The sequence below is a fragment of the Agelaius phoeniceus genome, chromosome 1 (assembly GCF_051311805.1).
Source record: "Agelaius phoeniceus isolate bAgePho1 chromosome 1, bAgePho1.hap1, whole genome shotgun sequence".
NCBI lineage: Eukaryota > Metazoa > Chordata > Aves > Passeriformes > Icteridae > Agelaius > Agelaius phoeniceus.
The window spans coordinates 1302291-1324594 of record NC_135265.1 but is presented as its reverse complement, the minus strand read 5'-3'; the positions used below and the strand labels follow the sequence as shown (position 1 = coordinate 1324594).

The window sequence follows — 22304 nt, the reverse complement described above, 5'->3', positions numbered from 1 at the left end:
AAATGATTTTTCCCCCTCCCTCTCCCAAAACAGTTCCTTCCCCTTCCAATCCCAAAATTATTTTTCCCCTTCCTATCCTAAAACAATTCCTCCCCTTTCCAATCCCAAAATTATTTCCTCCCCTTCCCATCCCTAAACGCTGCCTCATTTGTTTCGGTGGCTGCTCCCGGCCTCCTTGCAGTGCTCCAAGTGCCCTTCCCGTACTGGAGTGACCACAGTCGCAGAGCCTATTCCAGCTGTGGTCTCCCGGGGGCCGGAATGAGCCGGGCTGATTGATATTCCGTGCCCCTGGATAAACACCTCCGGCCCGTGTTTGTGTTTGTGCAGCTGCCAAGGAGCCTTGCAGATGGCTTGGATGCCTTCTCCACATGCAAAGTGTCCCGTTCCTGCTGGAACAGGGATTGAGGCTGGGGGAAAGGGAAGGGAAAAGGGGGATGGGATAGGAGCAGGAAGGAGGGAATAACTGTCCATGGACCCTGAGCAGGGATGGCCCAAATCTGCTCCTGCTTTTGTCTCTCCTACCAAAGCAACCTCTGGGATTCTGGGATTCTGGCTTGGCTCAGGTGGGGGAGCAAAGTCAGGGAGCGAAACGAGGGACTCATTTGGGACAGCCCCTTCCCAAAGTGTCCTGGAATTGGCCTTCCTGCCTCCCAGAGGGAAATCCTGCAGCAAGGACATCCAAGAGTGTTTTTTGCTTGTTCCCATCTTGGAATGACTTCAGCTTCCACACCCTGAGATTCCAACCTTTAACGGGAAAGGATTGATCCAAGAGATGTCCTGGTGAACAAGAACCAGTGGGATCTGGAGGGATCCCATGCTTCCCTTCAGGTCTCATTTCTTCAGGAATGACATCCAAGAGTGTTTTTGCTTTTTTGCTTGTTCCCATCTTGGAATGACTTCAGCTTCCAAGCCCTGAGATTCCAACCTTTAACGGGAAAGGATTGATCCAAGAGATGTCCTGGTGGACAAGAGCCAATGGGATCCTGGAGGGATCCCTTGTTTCCCTTCAGATCTCATTTCTTCAGGAATGACATCCATGAGAGTTTTTGTTTGTTCCCATCTTGGAATGACTGCAACTTCCGTGTGCTTCAAGGGGGAAGGATTGATCCAAGAGACATCCTGGTGGGCAAGAGCCAATGGGGTCCTGGAGGGATCCCTTGTTTCCCTTCAGGACTCATTTCTCCAGCACTGAAGTGGTCGGTGATGTCCTCAAATCACAAGGAATTCCAGTGCCATTCCCACCTTCTGTGTCCATATCCATGAGAAATGCAGCTCTGGATTCGGAAGAGGAGGCAAATCCCTGAGGGATAAACAGGATCGCCCCTTCAGCATTGCCTGGATGATGGATACACACCCAAAACACTCTGTGATGTGGGATATGTGTGAGATTTCCTTGTTTTCTTAACAGTTTATGAATTCCTTTGGACTTCCATAATCCTATTGTTCCTTCCAAGGAAAGAAATGTTTGACTTTTCCAGTCCAACGTCCTGAACTACGTGGATCGATCCAAACATCACAGTGGAAGCCTCGAACTCAATTTCACCAAAATTCCAAGAGGTTTTCAATTAGCTTTTCCAACTGGATCCTTTGGAATTCTCTGTGCTTTGGAATATTGTTACCAGTGTCTCAGGAGGGACTGATTTATCATCAGCAGGCCAAGCTTCCACAATTTTCTGCTTTCTTCTTGGAATTCAGCCTGGATCTCCTTGGAGAAAGGACCGGGAGAAAAGGAAAACAAAGGGAGAAGCCAAGTTGTTGATACTGTGAATGTTTTTATAAATTCGTGAAAAAAAAATGTTTGGAGGAGCTTTTTGGGCTAACAGACAGAAAGGAATGGCTTGTTTGGATTCCAGCACAATGGGAAATACAGGATTTTCCCTTCCTGTTTTATCAGAGGTTCATGGAGTGATTTGGGTTTGGGAGGGGCCTTAAAGATTATCCCGTTCCACCCCATGGGCAGGGACAGCTCCCACTATCCCAGGGTGATCCAAGCCCTGTCCGACCCAGCCTTGGACACTTCCAGGGATCCAGGGGCAGCCACAAATTCTCTGGAAAGGCTGTTCCAATGTTCCACCATTATATAAAAAAATTATTAAAAATTCCAATTTTTATAATTAAAATTCATTATTAAAATTCATTATTAAAATTGAAATTGCCATTATAAAAACGTCTTCCTTGTAATTAGTGGGAATGAACCCTCCTGTGGTTTAAACCCATTCCCCCTTGTGCTCCCAGGAGCTCTCCTTAGACAGGAGGACTGGAGGGATTTGGGATAGGAGAGGAGGATGGTGAGGCTCCTCTCCAGGACACAGAGGGGACAAACAGCTTCTGGCTGTGTTAAACCCCAGGAATGTGGATCCAACAATCCCAGAGTGTGGCTGCTCCTGATATCAGTCCATATTTCCATTTGAAAAAGGTTTTCCAAGAGTTTCAGTCACTGTAGGAGCTCCTCACATCATTCCAGGAGCTCCAGAGGCTCCTGGCTTGACCTGTGGATGCTCCTCACCAGGTTCCCCTACCTGCAATCCCTGTTCCCAACCCAAAGCCTCTCTCCTTCCCCCGTGGCTCCCAGGATTTTCAGGAAGCAGCTGTGTTATCCTGAATTTTAGGGAGGTGTGCAGGTGGCAGCTCCCAAATATCCATCCACCCTTCCCTGAACTCATTGTCCATCACTGGGGAATTCCAGAAAGAAAAACCATCACTGAGATGTTTTATCCCTCCTCCACATTTTCCTGGAATGGCTTTTCCAAGCGAGGAATGGGGGAAGAGAGGCCAGAGACGATGGAGAGGAGGGGGAAGAGATTTCTCTGGGGGGTTCAGGTCTTGGTATCAGCAACAGATCCCTCTGTTGGGAAGCTCAGACACTTCCCGAATTTTTGAGTCCCACTGGATTCTTATCAGGACTTAATACTCAGGATGACTCAGGAAAATTCTTTGATGACTCAGGATTAAATCATTTAAGGAATCATTTCCATGCAGAGGTCAAAATTTTAAATGCAACCATCATCTTTTTAACCATTTCTAGGGCAGCTCTTGGCTCCCCGAATTGTCCCCCCAAGGAGCAGCAGTCCAGAGGTGCCCCACCGCCGATCCCTTCAGCTTTTGGGGAGGATTCGGGGGGCTCAAAGTACCCAAAAATCAATGATTGTGTCGTTTGTTATCGGTTTTTCCAGCACAAGGAGGATGCACCCACCACAATATTTAGCACTTTCTTCTTTTCTGGCCGCCTATTTCGGTGGAATGAGAAATGAAACCTCTTAAAAGTGAAACTGCCCTTTGCAAATTGTGAAGATTTTGGAAAAGTGGGAGATTTTCCCTCTCAGAGCACATTTGGAGGACTGTTTTTCTCTTAGTTGTTTCTCCAGTGTGTTTCTTTTAATGTTTACTGAAAATTGATTTATTTCGTCATAAGAACTGACTTTATTTTAGGCAAGAGCACTTTGAGGGCTCCATTAAATCTTTATTTACTTTCTTGTCTGCAGAAAAGACGTCAAGGACATCAGCATTTTGTCCTGAGCCAAATTTTGTGGGGCCCTGTGTTGTTTTTTGGTTTTTTCCTTTGCCTTTTGTACCTTCCAGAGAACTGAGGAATAAATAAACTCTTTTTTTCCCAGTGTAAATTATCCTGCAAATAATGAGCCAGAGGGAAGGGTTTTCCTAGTTTTCATGAATAGGAAATGTATTTTTCTTCTCCTAAGAAGCAGAGAAAGTGCGATAAATTATTTCCCTCTTTTTTTATCACGTGGATGTTGAGGAATTTTTGCTCCTGACCCACACTCCCAGTTGATGCTTTAGAAGAAAGGCTGCGATTTTTCTGGTCCTTTTCATCCACACTAAATTAGAGATAAGAAATCAGCTGCTAAACAAGGAGATTTTCAGTGTTTTTCCCATCCTAAACCCCACCAAACTGAATTAATCCGTGTCGGCTCTGAGCCTGGAGCAGCCAAAGGGCTTTGAAGCAATCCTGGTTTTCCTTTAATCTTGGGGAGTCACGTTGGTGAGGAAGGATGAATTCCTCCCTGGTGGGAAGCTTTGATATCCACGGACCGTGCTGAGATCTTGGCCCTGTTTGGATTTCCACAACTTTGGAATTTTTTTGCAAGTTCCACAAGGAGTTTTTGGCAGATAAGAGCAGGTGGTTGTCACCATCAGATTTTCTGAAAAATCCCTTTGCCCGGGACTTTGCTCCTGGGAAGCTGAGAAGCCTCAGAGAAAAATGAAAACAATAATTATCTGACTGATGTATATTACATTAAAACTATACTAAAAGAATAGAAGAAAGGATTTCATCAGAAGGCTGGCTAAGAATACAATAGCAAAGAAAGATAACAAAGGTTTGTGGCTCAGGCTCTGTGTCTAAACCAGCTGGGCTGTGATTGGCCATTAATTAGAAACAACCCCATGAGCCCAATTCCAGATGCACCTGTTGCATTCCACAGCAGCAGATAACCATTGGTTACATTTTGTTCCTGAGGCCTCTCAGCTTCTCAGGAGGGAAAATCCTAAGGAAAGAATCCTTCATGAAAAGATGTCTGTGACACAGAGCCACACTTTGAGAAGGAACTGACAATATTCCTAGGACAGGTTTCCCAACGGAATGCCAGCACTGGTTCTTCATGGAGAACCCCCCCAAGCCGGGGGGCCCCGGTGCCACCTCGGCAGGTGCAGTGACTCCTCTTTGTCCCCACTCTCTCCCACAGATGGCTTCTGCCTTCCGGAGTGGGACGGCATCGTGTGCTGGCCCGAGGGCGTGCCCGGCAAGGTGGTGGCCATGCCCTGCCCCGAGTACATCTACGACTTCAACCACAAAGGTGGGTGTGGAGCAGCCCCCAGCACAGGGAATTCCCGACAGCCAGGAAATTCCAAACTCCCCTCCCACTGTGCATTGGGTGTTATCCCACCCCAGCAGGCATTTTGTCACAAGCACGCTGATATCAGCTATTTCACTGAGCATAATTAACAACAGAAATAAAAGTTATATCTTTATAACAAAGTTCCTTCAACACCACACATGTAAAATCCATTTCAGTATTTGTGAAAAGCAAATATTATAATATACGGAGCCTATAACAGGCTCCACCTGGGGATGAATTTCCTGCCATTTTCCCTCCGATTCCACAACTCCTCTCTCTCTCTCAGCAGGGATGAATTTGGGATGAATTTGGGATGAATTTCCTGCCATTTCTCCTCTGATTCCATGTCTCCTCTCTCTCAGGGCAGGGATGAATTTGGGTGAATTTGGGATGAATTTGGGATGAATTCCCTGCCATTCCCCCTCTGATTCCATGTCTCCTCTCTCTCAGGGCAGGGATGAATTTGGGTGAATTTGGGATGAATTTGGGGTGAATTTGGGGTGAATTTGGGATGAATTTCCTGCCTGGAGTTTTCCCGCTGACTCCATGTCTCCTGTCTCTTGGCAGGCCACGCTTATCGCCGGTGTGACCTGAACGGGAGCTGGGAGCTGGTCCCGGGCAACAACCGCACCTGGGCCAACTACAGCGAGTGCGCCAAGTTCCTCACCAACGAGACGAGGGAAAGGGTAGGCATTCCCATTCCTGCACACAGCAGGAATTCCTGGCCTCGTGCCGGGCCAGCCCGCGGACCTCTGTCTCATTTAAAACCCCGGATGAGCTCCAGCTCATCTTCCTCCTCTTGGAAACCCGTCCTGAGCTTGCCAAAGCCACATCGTGCTTTGATGGGCAATGATTTGATTGGAAAATTGTCCTCAAAGGCAGAAAAGTTTCCTGCAGCTGCCATGATCCCATTCCTGAAGGGATCTTGGGGAAAATTGGAGCGGTCTCGGGAACGCTCAGAAGTGGTTGGAGGTTGTTCCATGGCATTGAGACTCCCTCTGCCACAGCAGGAAATCCTTTTGCTGCCAGGTTGTTATCAAAAATTCCAATGTTTATGTGGCTGTCTCTGGGAGGGGATGTCCAAACACATGTGGAATCAAACCCGGAGCAACTGGCTGGGAGAGCTGGGAGTGTCCAGGAGAGGAGAAGGCTCCAGGCAGAGCTCAGAGCCCCTGGCAGGGCCTGAAGAGGCTCCAGGAGAGCTGGAGAGGGACTGGGAACAAGGGATGGAGGGACAGGACCCAGGGAATGGCTTTGAGCTGAAGGAAGTAGAATTAGATGGGACATTGGGAAAGAATTCCTGGCTGAGGGGATGGAGAGGCCCTGACACAGGGTGCCCAGAGAAGCTGTGGCTGTCCCTGGATCCCTGGGATTGTCCAAGGCCAGGTTGGAGCAGCCTGGGACAGTGGGAGGTGTCCCTGGCCATGGCAGGGAGTGGGAATGGGATGATCCTGAAGATCCCTTCCCACCCAAACCTAACTGGTATTCCATGATCTTGAATTAATTCTGATGTAGTCACAATTTGGAAACAGTGACACAGCTCAAAGTTATAAAAGGGTTCAAAATATGGAGAGGGTCTGGTGTGCTCCTGGAAAAAAAAATTAATAAATCTGTGAGCCATAAATTTACAAAAATTCAGATAAGGACAAAATAGCAGCTGCCAGAAATTTCCTTCTTCCCCGTGAGCCAGCCTGGGGCTCTGTAATTCTGGAAGTCTGGAAGGAATTCCATCCTAAGGTGACAGCAAAGCTGTCCCTGGTGTCTCTTGGGAGGATGTGGCCTCCTTGTCCCACAGAGAATGATGTTCCCACCCACACGCACCTGTAATTCCCAAAGAATTTGCCCAAACCCTCTGGTTTTTCAGTGGTTCTTGGAAGAGTCCCCTTGGGTATGTGGCATGGCATCAGGGACTGATCAGCTGCAGGGAGGATTATCCCAGACAGATGGAGATAAGGATCTAACCACAGCTTCCTTGAGGATGATCCAGGGGCCCTTTGGGACAATGTTCCTAATTTTAAATTTAACCACAGAGTAGGGTTTTTTGGAGTTGGGGTTGTTTTTGTTTAGGTTTTTTGTTGTTGTTGTTGGTTTGGTTGGTTGTTTTTTTGGTTTTTTTTTTTTGCTTGGGTTTTTTTGTTTGGTTTGTTGTTTTGGGGGGTTTTTTATTTGTTGTTGTTGTTATTGCTTTTTTCTCCTTAAGAGTGAAGCAACTCATGAATGAAGTGGTTTAGGAAAATAAGGAAATGAGGGAAAGGAGGAAATGAGTTCTTGGAGCTGCTGAGTGTTTTCTCTCGAGTGGACAAGGAGCAGAAGGTTGGTGCACCGGGTGCTGCTCCAGCCACTCCAGCAAAGGCCTGGATGACGTTCCCTTCCAGAACCAGTTTGGTGGGATTTTCCCAGTTCATAGTGGAAGGAACTCTTTTGGCCCCGGAGTTTTCTGGGAAGGTCCTGGAGCAGATGTTGGGGTCATGGAGCATCTTGATCAATGCACAAACTTTTGACTTCTCTGAAATCATCTCCCCCATCCCACACCCTGGGGTGGGAATTGTCCAGCTGGTTTCCAAGCTATCCCCCAGGGAAAGGACATCCTTCCTTTTTAACCTCCCACTGGCAGGACTTGTCCGGGTGACTTGCTAAAGGAAGAGCACAAAGAACAGCAGAGAGTTGCCCGTTTTTATTTATTTTTTTTAACCACAAGGAAGAAATGGAGACTTTCCACCTCCAGGGTGGTTTAAAAGGCTGAAAGCAAAATCTCCTGTGGGGGGTTTGATGTGCCTGACTTTGTCTGTGTCCCCTGAGTGGTCACAGGGTGAGGAGTCTTTGCTTCTTTTTGCCAGGGTCGGGATTAAATGTGTGAGATGGAATTTCTTGTTGGGACTCAGATGTTTATCAGTTCTTATCTCTGTCACACTCTCACAAACCCTGAGTTCTGCAGCACTCAACTCCAACAAACTAAAAATGGAGCCCCATCTCTCTCTGCAAGGCCTTTGAAGGATCAACTGTCCAATTAACAAATGACACCGAAATTATTTTCACTTTTAACCCAATAACCAACCACCCATGGCTGCAATGGGGACTTTTTATCCAATTACACAAAACCACCCAAACCCATGGAGGAGGAGGAGAAGGAGAAGAAGGAGCAGCCCCCACCCCAAAACCTCCATCTTGCTTTATATCCATTCCTGTATTCTAAACCCCTAAACTCTGAGTTTCCCACCCTGTGATATCACACACTTCTATCCAAACTCCACCCCCATAATCCCAGTTCTGTCATTCCATTTTGGAAGCTTCTCCATGGCCTCAGGTCAGTGCAGTGTTCTCTTGGGGGTCAGTGCCTGGCAGCACAGAAACTCCCAAATTCTCAGTTTCCAGGGTTCCAGCAACAGGGGTGTCACAGCACGGGGGGCTCGAGCTGTGCTTCGCAGCAGGGACATTTACAGGAGGTGTCACCTCGTTTTTATTCTCAACCTCTTGGAAAATTACTGCTCCTCATGAGCTCTCCCTTAAGGAGTAGTTTTACTAACCCATCCCAAAATCTCAGTCCTCATTATCCTGTAGCCAAAGCTGAGGCATCTTTTGCCAGGAACTTTCTGTCATAGCTACAAAGGCGAATGGAATAATATTTAATATTTAGACAAATTAAACCATCATCACTGTTCAGATTAAATGACCAGGTTGGTCTTACTTGAAGTGGTGCTTACCTAGGGCAAAGAGAACATGGAAAAAAATTGATGTTTCTGCCAGCTTTGAAATCATATCTTGATCCAAAAAAATGCTTTTTAATGACATCTATTTATCAATTTTTATTCTTATTCTAATTATTAATTTTATATTTGCAAGAGGTTTCTTCCTCACCTCAGCGATTCTGTGCCTTGTCACAGAGTTCCCTTATTTTATCACAGAGGTGGCTGAATTTTTGTGACAATCCAATTATTGTGAATTATTGTGACATCCACTGCAGGTCTCTTAGGCCTTGGGCTATGAAAACTACTCTGGAAATAAAAGAGGAGGAAGAAAATGTTCTTTACCCCTCAGTGTTCTGATGCCTTTAGTCATGGAGAGCACACAAGGCCTCTTGTCACACTTAAATGTGGCACTGCAGCCCTGAGATTAATAAACCTTCCTTTGATATTTCTTTTTCATGGGGTAGATTTTCAACATCATCTCATTATTATTATTATTATTATTATTATTATTATTATTATTAGCCTTGTATTTGCAAGAGGTCTTGCCCTCAGCGATTCTGTGCCTTGTCATGGAATTCCCTGATTTTATCAGAGGTGGCTGAATTCTGGTGACAAATGAAGCACTATCTGTGCATCTTCTGCAGGTCTCTTGGGCCTTGGGGTGGGAAAACTATTCTGGAAATAAAAGAGGAGGAAAAAAATGTTCTTTTTCCCTCAGTGTGCTGATGCCTTTACTCACAGAGAGCACACAAGGCCTCTTGTCACACTTAAATGTGTCTCTGCAGCCCTTGGATATCTCTTTTTTTCATGGAGTAGATTTTCAACATCTCTTTATTAATTTTAATATTATTATTATTATTATTATTATTATTAGCCTTGTATTTGCAAGAGGTCTTTCCCTCAGTCCTGCCCTGCCCTCATAGCGATTCTGTGCCTTGTCATGAAATTCCTTGGATTTATCACAGAGGTGGCTGAATTCTGGTGACAAATTTAGCACTATCTGTGCATCCTCTGCAGGTCTCTTGGGCCTTGGGCTATGAAAACCACTCTGGAAATAAAAGAGAGGGGAAAAAATGCACTTCTTCCCTCAGTGCTCTGATGCCTTTACTCACAGAGAGCACACAAGGCCTCTTGTCACACTTAAATGTGGCACTGCAGGCCTGGGATTAATAAACCTTCCTTTGATATCTCTTTTTCATGGAGTAAATATGTCCAGAGATGTCAGAACAGGGGAATTTGGCCACATTGAGCCGTTGTCTTGAGCGAGAGATGGTTTTCTATTATTATTTCCCTCCCTGGGGAGCAGCATCTTTGCGTCACCACCAACAGCTGCATTTACCCAAGGTTTTGCCAGGAGATTGTGGCTGACTCCGAGCAGATGCAACCAGAGGGAATTTTAAGAAACTGGGCTTTTAGGGAAAAAAAAAAGAAAACCAACTGTCTGTGGCTATAAATATATGGATTTGCTGGCTATCTCTGGAAATATGCCTGAACCTATAGATAGCTGGAGATATCCACACCTAAATAAACACCACGTGCGTGCACACATCTCCAGCCAGGGATGTTTGTTTAGGTGGGGAGTTTTCCCATTTTAGCCATGCTGGGATAATTTTAAGATTGACCAAAGCAGCAAACAGAGGGCCCCAGAGCAAGCTGGTGTCCTGCCCCGAATAAATGGGGATTGTTTCACACAGAGCAGCTCGGAAACCGCTCTCTGCAAAGAGCAAAGTGTGTTAAAGCCATCAGAGCCTGCAGAATTAACAGCTCGTAACTGCCCGGGGAGCAACTGCTCCTGGGCTGCTTCCTCAGGGAAAATTGCCACTGCAGGATGGGAACTGACAGCCCTGGAGGCCGAGTCCTCCTTTAGTCAGGTAGGATGAAGCAATCCAGGGAAGTGTTTCCTCAAATTCCTTCCAGATAATGTTAAAGAGGGAGGGAATGATCAGCTGGAAGTGTCTAAGGCCAGGTTGGATGGGGCTTGGAGCAGCCTGGGACAGTGAAAAGTGTCCCTTCCATGAGGGACAAGACCATCCCATCCCACCCCTGCCATGGCAGGGACACCTCCCACTGTCCCAGGCTGCTCCAAGCCCCAGTGTCCCATGCAGCGGCCTTGGACACTTCCAGGGATCCAGGAGCAGCCACAGCTTCTCTGGGAATTTCATTTCCATGCCTCCCCACCCTCCCAGCCAGGAATTCCTTCCCAATATCCCATCTAAATCAACTCTCTTTCAATCTGAACCCAATCCCCTCATCCTGTCCCTCCATCCCTGGTCCCCAGTCCCTCTCCAGCTCTCCTGGAGCCCCTCCAGGCCCTGCCAGGGGCTCTGAGCTCTCCCTGGAGCCTTCTCCTCTCCAGGGGAACATTCCCAGCTCTCCCAGCCCGGCTCCAAAGCAGAGGGGCTCCAGCCCTGGAGCAGCTCTGTGACCTCCTCTGGATTTGCTTCAGCAGCTCATATCTATTGTGGATTTGTTCTGCTCCCACATTCTTCCCTAAGCATCCCTTCCTGGCCATGAAGGAGATGGGGAGCAGAGTTAAAAGGACCTCGGGCCTGGCCCTTCTCCTTTGTTCCCTGAATTCCCTTAAAACCAGGAGGGAGGATGACCTGTATTCCTAGAGCTCCTGAATATTTGGCTAAAATGCAGCACAAATGATGAGTGATGAACCTCAGGCAGGCTTTTAGCCCATTTCTCCCCAAATTCCATACAGCCACAGACTGTGGCTCCCTTACCTTCCACACATCCAGCCAATAGAAGCAGGATCATTTTTCACGTCACTTTTTCCATCAGTGGCAGCAGCAATGGCATGTTTGGGTCAAAACCCAGGGATTCCCCTGATTCCCATCTCCCCCAAAAGAAGAGAGATGCCAAACACAGCTGGTTTTAAAGCAGGTCCAACCCATCCTCTTTCCAAGGGTGAGCTGAAGGGTGAATGGGATCTCCAGCTCCCAAAATCCCGGGGAAGGGGAGTCAGAGCCAGCAACTTGGGAGGTTGGCTCAGCTTGGGAACCACCACCAGCAGGATGGGCCATGCTCAGATCCAACCCCAATCCTGTCGTCATCTTCTCCTGCTTTTCTGTAGCGCGAGGGTTTGACGGCTTCCCGGGAACTCGGAGGGGCCTGGAGAATCCGCCCCCTTCCAAACACAATGGGAAGGGCCCAGCGTGTTGCAGGGCTGCTTTATCTAAACCCCATTGTTCCAAGCAGCAGTCCTGGAGCTCTCTGGGGTCCTGGGAAAAGCAAACAACTTTGTGGAGCCTCAAAGTGACGGCACAGGAACGGGTTTGGGTTGTTTTATCCCCAATTTTCACAAAGGAATGTCAGCGAAGTGTCAGGCGTTTGCAGCAGGACACGGGCAGAGGTTTTAAAGTCTGTGGAGGAATAAAAAATAATTATCTGGGAGATGTTTTGTTCGTAATTTCAATTAACCCCGAGGTGCCATCCTCATTCCATGCCTATGGATTTGGTCTGGTGCGTTCCTGGAAATAGAATCCAAGAATCCTGGAATGGTTTGGGTTGGAAAGGAACTTAAAGATGATTTTTATGGACATGTGTGTCTAAATTGGGGTGTCTGAGAGTACACTGGAGTGTCTGAGGCTAAATTGGGGGTCTTTTATGGGAGCTGATTCCCAGACTGGGAGGATTTCAGAGCCTGGAAATCTGTGGAGGAGGGGAACAGAGTCCTGCAGGAACGGGGTCATCAATACTCAAAGTTTTCCCTGGGGCTTTGGAAATCAGTGCCTGTTCTGTGCCTTCTGTGTCTATCCCATTTTGTGAATATCCCATTTTGTGAATATCCCATTTAGCTTTTTATTCAGTCTCATTTTCCTGTAAAAAAAAAAAAAAAAAAGACAAGAAAAGCAAGGACAGAGATTTTCTGGCTTTGTTTGTCACTCAAAGCAGCAAACCCCCCATTCCAAACGTGTCCTTAACGACACCTGAATCAGCAGCTCAGAGAAACTGCAGAAATTCCATCTGGGAAATCCTTATTTATGCTTCCCTGTGCTGCTGATCCCACCTTTCACAGCCTTCCCATTCCTCAAAAAACACTGGATCCCTCCCAGCTTCACAACCCGAGTGCTGCTGGTGTCTTGCTAAAGGGGAATAAAATGGATGAAAGGAAAAATTTGGATACAGGGCACAGCTCCGTGAAACTCAGGATAGGATTTGCCACCAGAAAATTCCTGCTCCGTCTGGTTTTCCTTTTCCTTTTGCACACATGGCAAGAGTTGAAAGAGTGGAGGGTTCCTGCAGGAATCTAATTCATGGAATCCTGGAATCCTGAATTGATTGGGGTTGGAAGAGACCTTGAAGTCCAGCCAGTTCCAGCTCTGTGTCATGGGCAGGGGCACCTCCACCAGCCCAGGTTGCTCAAAGCCCTGAATATTCTGATTAAATTATAACTAAATTGAAACATGTTGGTTTAGTTATCACACTTTATAGACCAGGCTATTGTGGCAAGGCCAGGTTTGGCCTCTTCCAGCAAGGGATGACCAGGGATGGTCAGTCTCTCCTCAGGGTGGACTTCCAGGAGACTTCCAGGGAACTTCCTGGAGTGGGTGGATCTCCAGGTTGTGTCCATGGCTTGGCCATCGTGGCCTTTGTGGTTTTCTGGGAATTATTTGACTTCCCATCCATCTCAGCTCCCCAGGGACACTCCTCAGACCATGGAGATCATCGTTGCAGCTGGCAGATCATTCAATATTTTCCTACCTGGAGGATCTTTCCTGGTTGTTCATTGTGATTTTCATGGAGCTGGGACCTCCTTTGGGATACATGGAACTCCTGTGGAGATTTTGTCCCCTCGTGGGTAAATCCAGGGAGGAAAAGCTCCTGGGAACTCCAAGTGAGGGAGAAGTGGAAGTGGAGAACCTCAATTTTTTGTTCCAAAGGGTTTCCCCAAGGATCTGAGCACCCCCTCCAAGAAATCTCATTTCCCAGGGGCTTTCCAGAGTGACTCCAGGTGGGATTTGGGGCACCTCCTCCTCCAAGGAGAGCTCCAGGAGAAGCTTTCTGTGTCTTGGCTCTTGGTGCTCAACCTCCTTCCAAAGAGAGGCCCTGTGGGCAGTCAGGGCACTCAACTTTCCAAAACCTCCTGCCAATCCAGTGGCTCTTCCCAAGGACATTCCCGGCCATAGGAACGTGGATCTTCCCGGTGAAATTTCTGAATGGGGCTCAGGGATGTTTTGTTAAGGCCTCACAACTTTTGTTTCACTGAAAAATTCCAACCTTGGAGTGAGATTATTATTACTATTATTATTAATTATTATCCTTTCATTTTTTACTATGGAGGCAAAAGTTTTCCAGCTCCAAGAGGATTCCAGCTTGGCAGCAGGAAAATCACACACCAGGATATTTTTCCCTGAAAGCTTTGAAATCTCTTCTTCTTGGCTTTTCAGGGCCCGCTGCCTGCACAGACAGATCTATAAAAATCTATAAAAATATCCCATAAATACGCACAGACACACTCAGTAAATTAATATTGGCAAGGGCTTCGCTCCTCCAGCGCAAACCGCAGAGAAACATTCCCAAATCTGCGGATTCTGATGTAATAGGGCTGAGGTTTGGCATTCCAGGACAGCGTTCCAAGCCTCAAATCCCAATCAGAGCTGTCATTCAGAGCCCAGCATTCCTGACATTACTGCAGCCCCGTGGGCAGGGCGAGGGAGAGGAGGGAATGAGGAGAAAGGTGCTGAATTGGTTGGGTTTTTTGGGATTTTTTGCTAAAATCAGTCTGGGAAAGGCAGGGCAGGCTGGGATGGGGGGCAGGCATTTTAACCCTTCCCAGGAATCCCTGAGTTCAGCTGCAGGATCAAGGAAAACGTCCTGATATTTAATGGAAACCTCAGGGTTTCAAGGGCAGCTTTGGAAAATAACAGCCTAAAACTTCCTAAATGATTAATTATTAAGCACTGTTCTGTGACAGAGCCTTTTCCAATGGGATTTTGGCAAGCTCAGGTTGTGTCTGGATTGGATAACCACGGGCAGAGGCTGCTTGGGATTTAAAAGAGGGAAAAATAAACGCAGGTGATTTTTTCCCTCATATCCCATAGCCAAAGTATTTCCTTCCCCAGTTTTCTGGTGTGGGTTACGCTCCCCCAGGCTGCACATCAGTCATCCAGCAATGGCTAAATTGTGCAATTCCAGCAAAATTCCCAGCTCAGCAGGCATTTTGTCCAGGTGAAAATTCCCAAGTGATCCCTGGACTGGGCCGAGGGTTTGTAAAGCGCTTTGGGTTCCTTTGGGATGAAAACACTGCGAAATTCCCAGGCATGGGATTAACCCCACTCCATTGTTAATCCCTTGCAAAAATCCCAGCTGAGAAGAGATTTTGTCCAGGTGAAAATTCCCAAGTGATCCCTGAGTTGGGCCAGGAGTTTGTTGGTTTGTTGGAACCACTTTGGGCTCCTTTGGGATGAAAACGCTGCAAAATTCCAGGGATGGGATTAACCCCATTCCATCATTATTCCCTTGCCAAATTCCCAGCTCAGCAGGCATTTTGTCCAGGTGAAAATTCCCAATTGATCCCTGAATTGGACCAGGAGTTTGTAAAGCACTTCAGGTTCCCTTGGGATGAAAATGCCGCACAACTCCCAGGTACGGGATTAACCCCACTCCATAGTTAATCCCTTGCAGAATTCCCAGCTGAGCGGGCATTTTGTCCAGGTGAAAATTCCCAAGTGATCCCTGAATTGGGCCAGGAGTTTCTTGGTTTGTTGGAACCACTTTGGGCTCCTTTGGGATGAAAACACCACAAAACTCCCAGGCATGGGATCAACCCCACTCCATCATGAATCCCTTGGGAAAATCCCACCTCCCCACCTCAGGGAACACAAACCCCACTTCCCAAGCTGCCAAAAAAGACGGGATTCCCGAAGGATCTGGGCTCTGCGTGCTGCCAGGGTTGTGTGGCGCAGGAGGGCCGCGTTCCCCATGTGACGCTGTTTTCTCCATCGTTTCTGCTGCAGGAGGTCTTTGATCGCCTCTATTTGATTTATACTGTTGGATACTCCATCTCCCTGGGATCCCTCACAGTTGCTGTCCTTATCCTGGGATACTTCAGGTAGGCGGCTCTGTTTTTACCTAAGCGACACCGGAGAAGCCGCGGGTTTTTCCGGAAGGATGAAAACTGGGGTGGCGCAGTTCAGGAAGCCACCAGTGGTGGTGGCATCGGTGATTTGGGCTGCTTTAGGGTATCCCAGGGCAAACTTCCTGGGGGATGGCGGGTGGGATTTTGGAACTCCTTCCACTTCCCTCAGGTGGAGTTTTCCAGGCCCTCTTCGTAGCAAATGGGAAGAGGAGCATCTCCAGGAATCCCTTGGAATACTGTCCAGGATTTTCTGTCCCCATTGTCCCTGCAGGTGACTGGCTTAGCTTTAGATGGCTGATTTGCAGAGAAATAAGATTCTCTGAGGGAAATCCCACTCTAAGTCCGAATGTTCGTGAAGGATAACCCGTTGAAAGGGATGGAAAACTCCCAGGCTGATTCCTCCAATCTCCCCACACTGCTGCTCTTCCCAGGGATCCAAAACTGACCCTCCTGACTCCATTGTGTCCCCTCCCTTCCCACCAGCCCTTTGAAGGGATTTAGACCCCTAAATGCCACTTTGAACCCTCGTTATCCATTCCTCCATCCACTGTTGCAGCTTCCATCCCTGGAAGTGTCCAAGGCCAGGTTGGACAGGGCTTGGAGCAGCCTGGGATGGTGGAAGGTGCCGGGGTTGGAATGGGATGATATTTAAGGTCCCTTCCAGCCCAAATCATCCTGGGATTCTGGGATTCTTGCTGGCACAGACAGCATGGGATGGGAGGGATGAAATGTGTCACCCACATCCAGGGATTTGTCCTTTGGGAATGTTCTAGCTGGTGACCCCATAGAGCAGGGTGGCCCCAAACCCTGAGCCCCTGATTTGCTTCCCTTCAATTTCTGCTCGTGTCTTCTCCTAAAAAACCAGCAGGACTTGGACAAGAGCAGGTGGGGGCCAAAACAGCCACGTGGTGTCTGCAGAGGGATTTGGGAAGCTTGAGCCAAGCCCCAAGGACCCGGAACACTGGGAATGAAATGTGTGGCTTTGGGCTCTGAAAGTGCTCAGAGCTCTCAGCAGACAGCAAAAGGTGTCAGGGGGGTTTGCTTAGACAGCAAATCCCAAATCCATGACAGACCCAATCCAAAGGGCACTGCAGACCCCAGCCCTCCACCACACTCCTGTTCTCCCAACTTTTTCCCTCCACTTCATTTCCCACTGGACACTGGCAAGGTTGTCAAAATATTCCATGTCCACGTGTGCAACAGAATTCCTGTTTTTTCTTTATCCATATCTTTATCCCACTTCATTTCCAGCCCAGACCACCTGGGCAACTGTGCAGGAGCATCTTTATCCCAAGGATCAGAGCAGCAGCAGGAATCAAGCCAGGTTTTATCCTCAATAATCCAGAGATTCATTGACTCCCTTTCAAATGCAGGGAACAAAGCCAATCCTCGTTTAAACCTCATCAGTTCCACTTGGAGTAATTTGGATTATAAAAGTGCAGAGAACAGCTGGTGTTGTTATCATAACAACCTGCAAAAGGGATAAAAACACAGCCTTTAATTAGTGCAGATTATTGGGATTTAAGAGGAATATAAATCCATTCATAAATCCAGGCATGGCACCAGAGCTCCAGAGGACAAAGGGGACTCAAAGAAGTCAGTCCCTTCTTCCCAAAATCCTGATTCCTGATTCCAAAATACACCTCTTCCTCCTGGTTCTGACCCATTCACCTCTCACCATCCCTGAAAAAGCTTTTCCCCCAAAAAGGACCTTAAAGCGCTTTACAACTGGGATTTGTGGGGTCACTGCTGCCAGTGCTGGGGTGCAGCCCACAGACTGCTCCAAAGGATGACATTTACACCAGGAAAACAGGAACAACTGCCCAGCACACCCGAGTTACTGCTGAAGTTGCTCCTAAATTGAGCTGGACAAAAAATTTAATGGTTTACAGGAAGTTCTGCGAGGTTTCCAGTGGCCCCAGGTTCTGGAGCTTCTGGAATCCAAGGGCAGGAGTGGATAGGAGAGCAGGAATGGCTTTCCACTCCCACAGGGCAGGGTTAGAGGAGATTTTAGGAAGGAATTCCTGGCTGGGAGGTTGGGTTGGGAGGCCCTGGCACAGGTGCCCAGAGCAGCTGTGGCTGCCCCTGGATCCCTGGCAGTGCCCCAGGCCAGGCTGGACAGGGCTTGGAGCACCCTGGGACAGTGGGAGGTGTCCCTGCCCATGGCAGGGGTGGGATTGGATGGGCTTGAAGTCCCATCCATCCCAAACCATTCCATGATTCCCTGAAGGCCCTGGAGAAGGTGCTAATCCACTTCCCAGCCCCATGGGAGAGCAGGGAGCCGTGACCCTCACTCTGCTCCCTCCCCATGGGGACACGGTGCCGGTGGGAGGAGCTGGGGCTCTGCAGGGCCAGAGGTGGCCCCGGCTCCATCCAACAGCTGGACTGAACTTGCCAATCCTTCTTCTCCTCTTCCAGACGTTTGCACTGCACTAGGAACTACATCCACATGCACCTGTTTGTGTCCTTCATGCTGAGGGCCGTCAGCATCTTCGTGAAGGACGCGGTCCTGTACTCCGGGTCAGCCCTGGAGGAGATGGAGCGCATCTCCGAGGAGGACTTGAAATCCATCACGGAAGCACCTCCAGCGGATAAATCGCAGTTTGTGAGTACTCCCAGAGCAGTGATCTTCCAGGATTTGTGTCTTTGTCCTCTCTGTTCAACACTTACCCTCTTTTGGGGAGTTTTCCCACCCTACTCATCTTTCACAGCCTCTTCCTGTCCTTTCCCATTCTCAGTCCATTGGTTCAGAGGGATTCCCTATTCCTGAGCTAAGGAAAAGCTGCTCCCATGGCAGTCAAGGTTGATGGTTTGATTCCCATCTACATTCCCCTGATACCCCCTGGAATTTATGGCTGTGGAAGTATTCCTGACCATCCCAGCACAAGGCACATCCAGCCTGGCTCACAGCACTTCCACAGATGGGGAATGCACGACTTTTCTCCCTCCCATATGGAAAAAAAGACATTTTGGAAGGGAAAATGGGGGAGGATGGTCACAGGAAAGGGTGGGGCTCATCTACAAAGAGGAGGTGGTGTCTATGAGAGGGACCTCAGACAGAATCATTGAGTTGGAAAAGAATTCCAAGGTCATCCAACCTTGGAATTGCTGGTGGGTCCCCAATCTCAGCCTTGTCCCCAGTCCAGAGTTCCACCTCCAGGAATTCCTTGGACACTTCCAGTGATGGCAACTCCAAACCTCCCTGGCAGCCTCTTCCAAGGCCTGAGCACCCTTTCCATGGGGAAGTTCCTGCTGGTGTCCAACCTGAACCTCAGGCTCCACTCATGGTGGCTTGAGTCAATGCAGTCAACCCAGACTGCAGACGAGTCAACATCCCACAATAAAAATGGAAGAGACATCAGTTGGACTCTTCTCCGAAATTCCATGGGGATTTCACCGTATAGAAATCTCTGATGGCAACATCTGCATTGCCCATGTGCACGGGGGGATGAAGCCCATCCTCAATTTCCCACATCCTGAAGGTCTTGGCTCTCCTTGTCATGGGTTCCCTACTAGATTTCCCATGGAAACCCAGGAGTTTGTAAAGGGACTCCAAGGATATCCTTTGGGATGAAAACACTGTGAAATTCCCAGGCATGGGATTAACCCCACTCCATAGTTAATCCCTTGCCAAATTTCCAGCTCAGCAGGCATTCTGTCCTGGTGAAAATTCCCAAGTGATCCCTGAACTGGGCCAGGAGTTTGTAAAGCGCTTCAGGTTCCCTTGGGATGAAAATGTCGTGAAACTCCCAGGCATGGGATCGACCCCACTCCATCATGAATCCCTTGGGAAAATTCCACCTTCCCACCTCAGGGAACACAAACCTCACTTCCCAAGCTGCCAAAAAGATGGGATTCCCAAAGGATCTGGACTCCGTGTGCTGCCCAGATCCTTCTCACCTTCTCACTTCCCACAGCTCCTGACAGGAGGGCACAGCCGGGGGGGTCGGGCTCTGCTCCAGGGCACAGGGACAGGAGCAGAGGGAACGGCCTCAGGATGGGCCAGGGCAGGCTCAGGGTGGGCACAGCAGGAATTTCCCCATGGAAAGGGGGCTCAGGCCTTGGAACTGCCCAGGGAGGTTTGGAGTCCCCACCCCTGGAGCTGTCCAAGGAATTCCTGGATGTGGCACTTGGCGCTCTGGTGGGGATCAGGCACAGATTGGACTCGATGGTCATGGAGGCCTTTTCCAACCTCAGGAAGTTGATTCTGGGATCAGCTGTGGATTTCCTTGGCTTCTCAAGTCTTTCCCAGCTTGTGCTACAACCAGGGACCAGCAACAAACACCCTGTGAAAAATCAGAGGGTTTGGGAATGTCCCAGTGTGCATCCAAGTGTCCCAATGGAACTTTGTCATTGTGTTCCTTTCCCACCCCGGACATCCATGTCATTAATTTACCGATTCTCACTCAACGCGCTCCAAAACTCTCATTTTTTTGGAAAGAACACAAAATGTTTCACTGCATTGTTTGGTGTTTCTCCTCTTGCTGGGCTCATTATGAGGAATAATTAGGATAATATATGGCATTCTTTGGATATTAGCATTTAATGGCATTTCTCGCTCTTTGGAATTGCATGGCAAACAAGCAATGAAGGCGACAATTAATGGATTTCTTTTGTTTCCAAACGAAGTGGGAACTTCGCAATTAGTGCCTCACATTCCCTGCATGAGGCAATAAATATAAAAAATAAACATCGAAAATATCATCAAAACTAGATGGGGATTTTTTATAAATATAAAAAATATTAATTAATTTGGAGGGGGGTTTAATTAATCTATTTTAACTCCCTCTGTCTATGAAAGCAATGAATGTAATGTGAGCATATCTTATCAATATGCAAATATATGTATAGATGTATATATTGATGGACAAAAATTAGCATAAGAACTGTGCCAGGATTTAAAAAAATTCTCTTTTTATTTCCAAGATATTATTGGCATTTTCTGTCAGTCCTTTGCATTCCTCTTAAAGGAAGGGACAGCACAAAGATGGACAAAGGGATGTAGCAGCCACAGAATTCCTGGGAAATCCAACTTCCCAGACTCCAAGGATATCCACATTGACAAGAGCTGGCTTTGTACTGATTCATCCCAAAGTGGCACCAATGTTCTGCAGCCTGTCTCTACCGGGGCCGAGAAATTGGGAAGAAAGGTGGCTTCATCCCACTCTGTCCCATGGGAGTGTTGGGTCATGGTCGGGGTTTTGCTCCCAAAAAATTAAAGTATTTCAGCTCAGCATGGAGTGACAGCTCAGCCTTAACTCCACAATGTCCTGGAAGTCTCTCCCAGATCTCCCATCTTGCAGTTCAGGTGGGACACCTTGGGATATCCAGGGAAAATCCTCCAGGTCCCCTCTTGGAACACCTCTTGCTCCGAAAGCAGCAGGAGCCTTCCCAAGAGTTCCCAATTGTTGGGGACAGACAAATAGCCCTGGAGGACCCTGGCACGGACATCCATGACAGGATGGGTGACTCCATCCCACCTTGGTCTCTCCATGAGCTGAGGAAGGAGCTGAAATTCCAAGTGCTGTGACTTCAGCAGGACACCCAGACCAGGACAACTTGGCCAAGGCCCCTTGGCCTCCAACATGGGCAAAGGAGCACAGGGAAAAGATGAAACACGGGGAAAAGATGAAACACAGGGAAAGATGAGCCCCAACTGCTCTAGGAAGTGTGTGAGCCCCTCACCACCACGTTGGGAGAGAGCAGGGCCAGGCCATCATCTCTTTTTCTCTACTCACCTGCTGTAGGAAAAACCGTCTTTGGCTCAGGATTTTTTTCCCAACAGTTCATCTTTCCTGCTCTTCCACAGGTTTTCCCCCCTCACAAAAACCCCCGAGACAGAATTTTCTGATTTCATTTCCTTTCTCCACCTTGTTCCCCACCCCACCTCAATGTGTTTGCGCAGCACAAGAATTTCACCCCGTGTTCCTTCTCTGTCCTGTGGTCGCTGCAGGTGGGCTGTAAAGTAGCTGTCACCTTCTTCCTCTACTTCCTGGCTACCAATTACTACTGGATCCTGGTGGAAGGGCTCTATCTCCACAGCCTCATCTTCATGGCATTTTTCTCAGAGAAGAAATATCTCTGGGGATTCACATTATTTGGCTGGGGTAAGTCACATTATTTGGCTGCTCCTGGAAGAGCCTCTTGGGGGTGGTTCCTGAAGGAAACTGTGGATGTACAGAAACATGGGAGAGGGGATAAAGGCAGGATGAGCAGTTCTTGCAAGGACGGGCTTTCCATCCTGGGATTGATCTTTTTTTTTTGTGGGGAGTTTTGAATAAGTTAGAGATGGGACTTTTGAGTTTTAAAAAATAGGACTTTTCTTTTTAAAAAATCACAAGGCCTTTAATTATAAGACTTTTTAAGGAGTTATTGATTAATAGAACACTATTAATAAAAAAATTCTATTTTTAACCTAATCTTTAAATATTGTTACTTACATTACAGGATAAACTTTCTTAGTTAATTATATTATAATACACAAACTTATAATACTATATTCTGATATTTTTGTTTACTTCTATAACTACTTTAATTTTTTCTATATCTTAAACTCTAAAATTCTAAACTTCATTTTACTTAGTTTTACATATCTTTACTTTAAACTATAAATCTACATTTTTATTTTTAATACCTAAATTTAAAAGCTTTTCTAAAGTCTTAAATCAAATCTCGTGT

General features: G+C 47.6%; 1 protein-coding gene across 1 annotated transcript in view; it reads left to right on the top strand.

Annotated features, from left to right (window-relative positions):
* Positions 1-22304, top strand: part of PTH1R (parathyroid hormone 1 receptor) — a 91583-nt gene that overhangs the window by 49529 nt on the left and 19750 nt on the right. The window contains exons 3-7 of the mRNA XM_054643637.2: positions 4701-4811; positions 5421-5539; positions 15505-15599; positions 18045-18231; positions 21580-21733. Coding sequence (XP_054499612.2) covers positions 4701-4811; positions 5421-5539; positions 15505-15599; positions 18045-18231; positions 21580-21733 — 666 coding nt within the window. The remainder of the gene's footprint in view (positions 1-4700; positions 4812-5420; positions 5540-15504; positions 15600-18044; positions 18232-21579; positions 21734-22304) is intronic.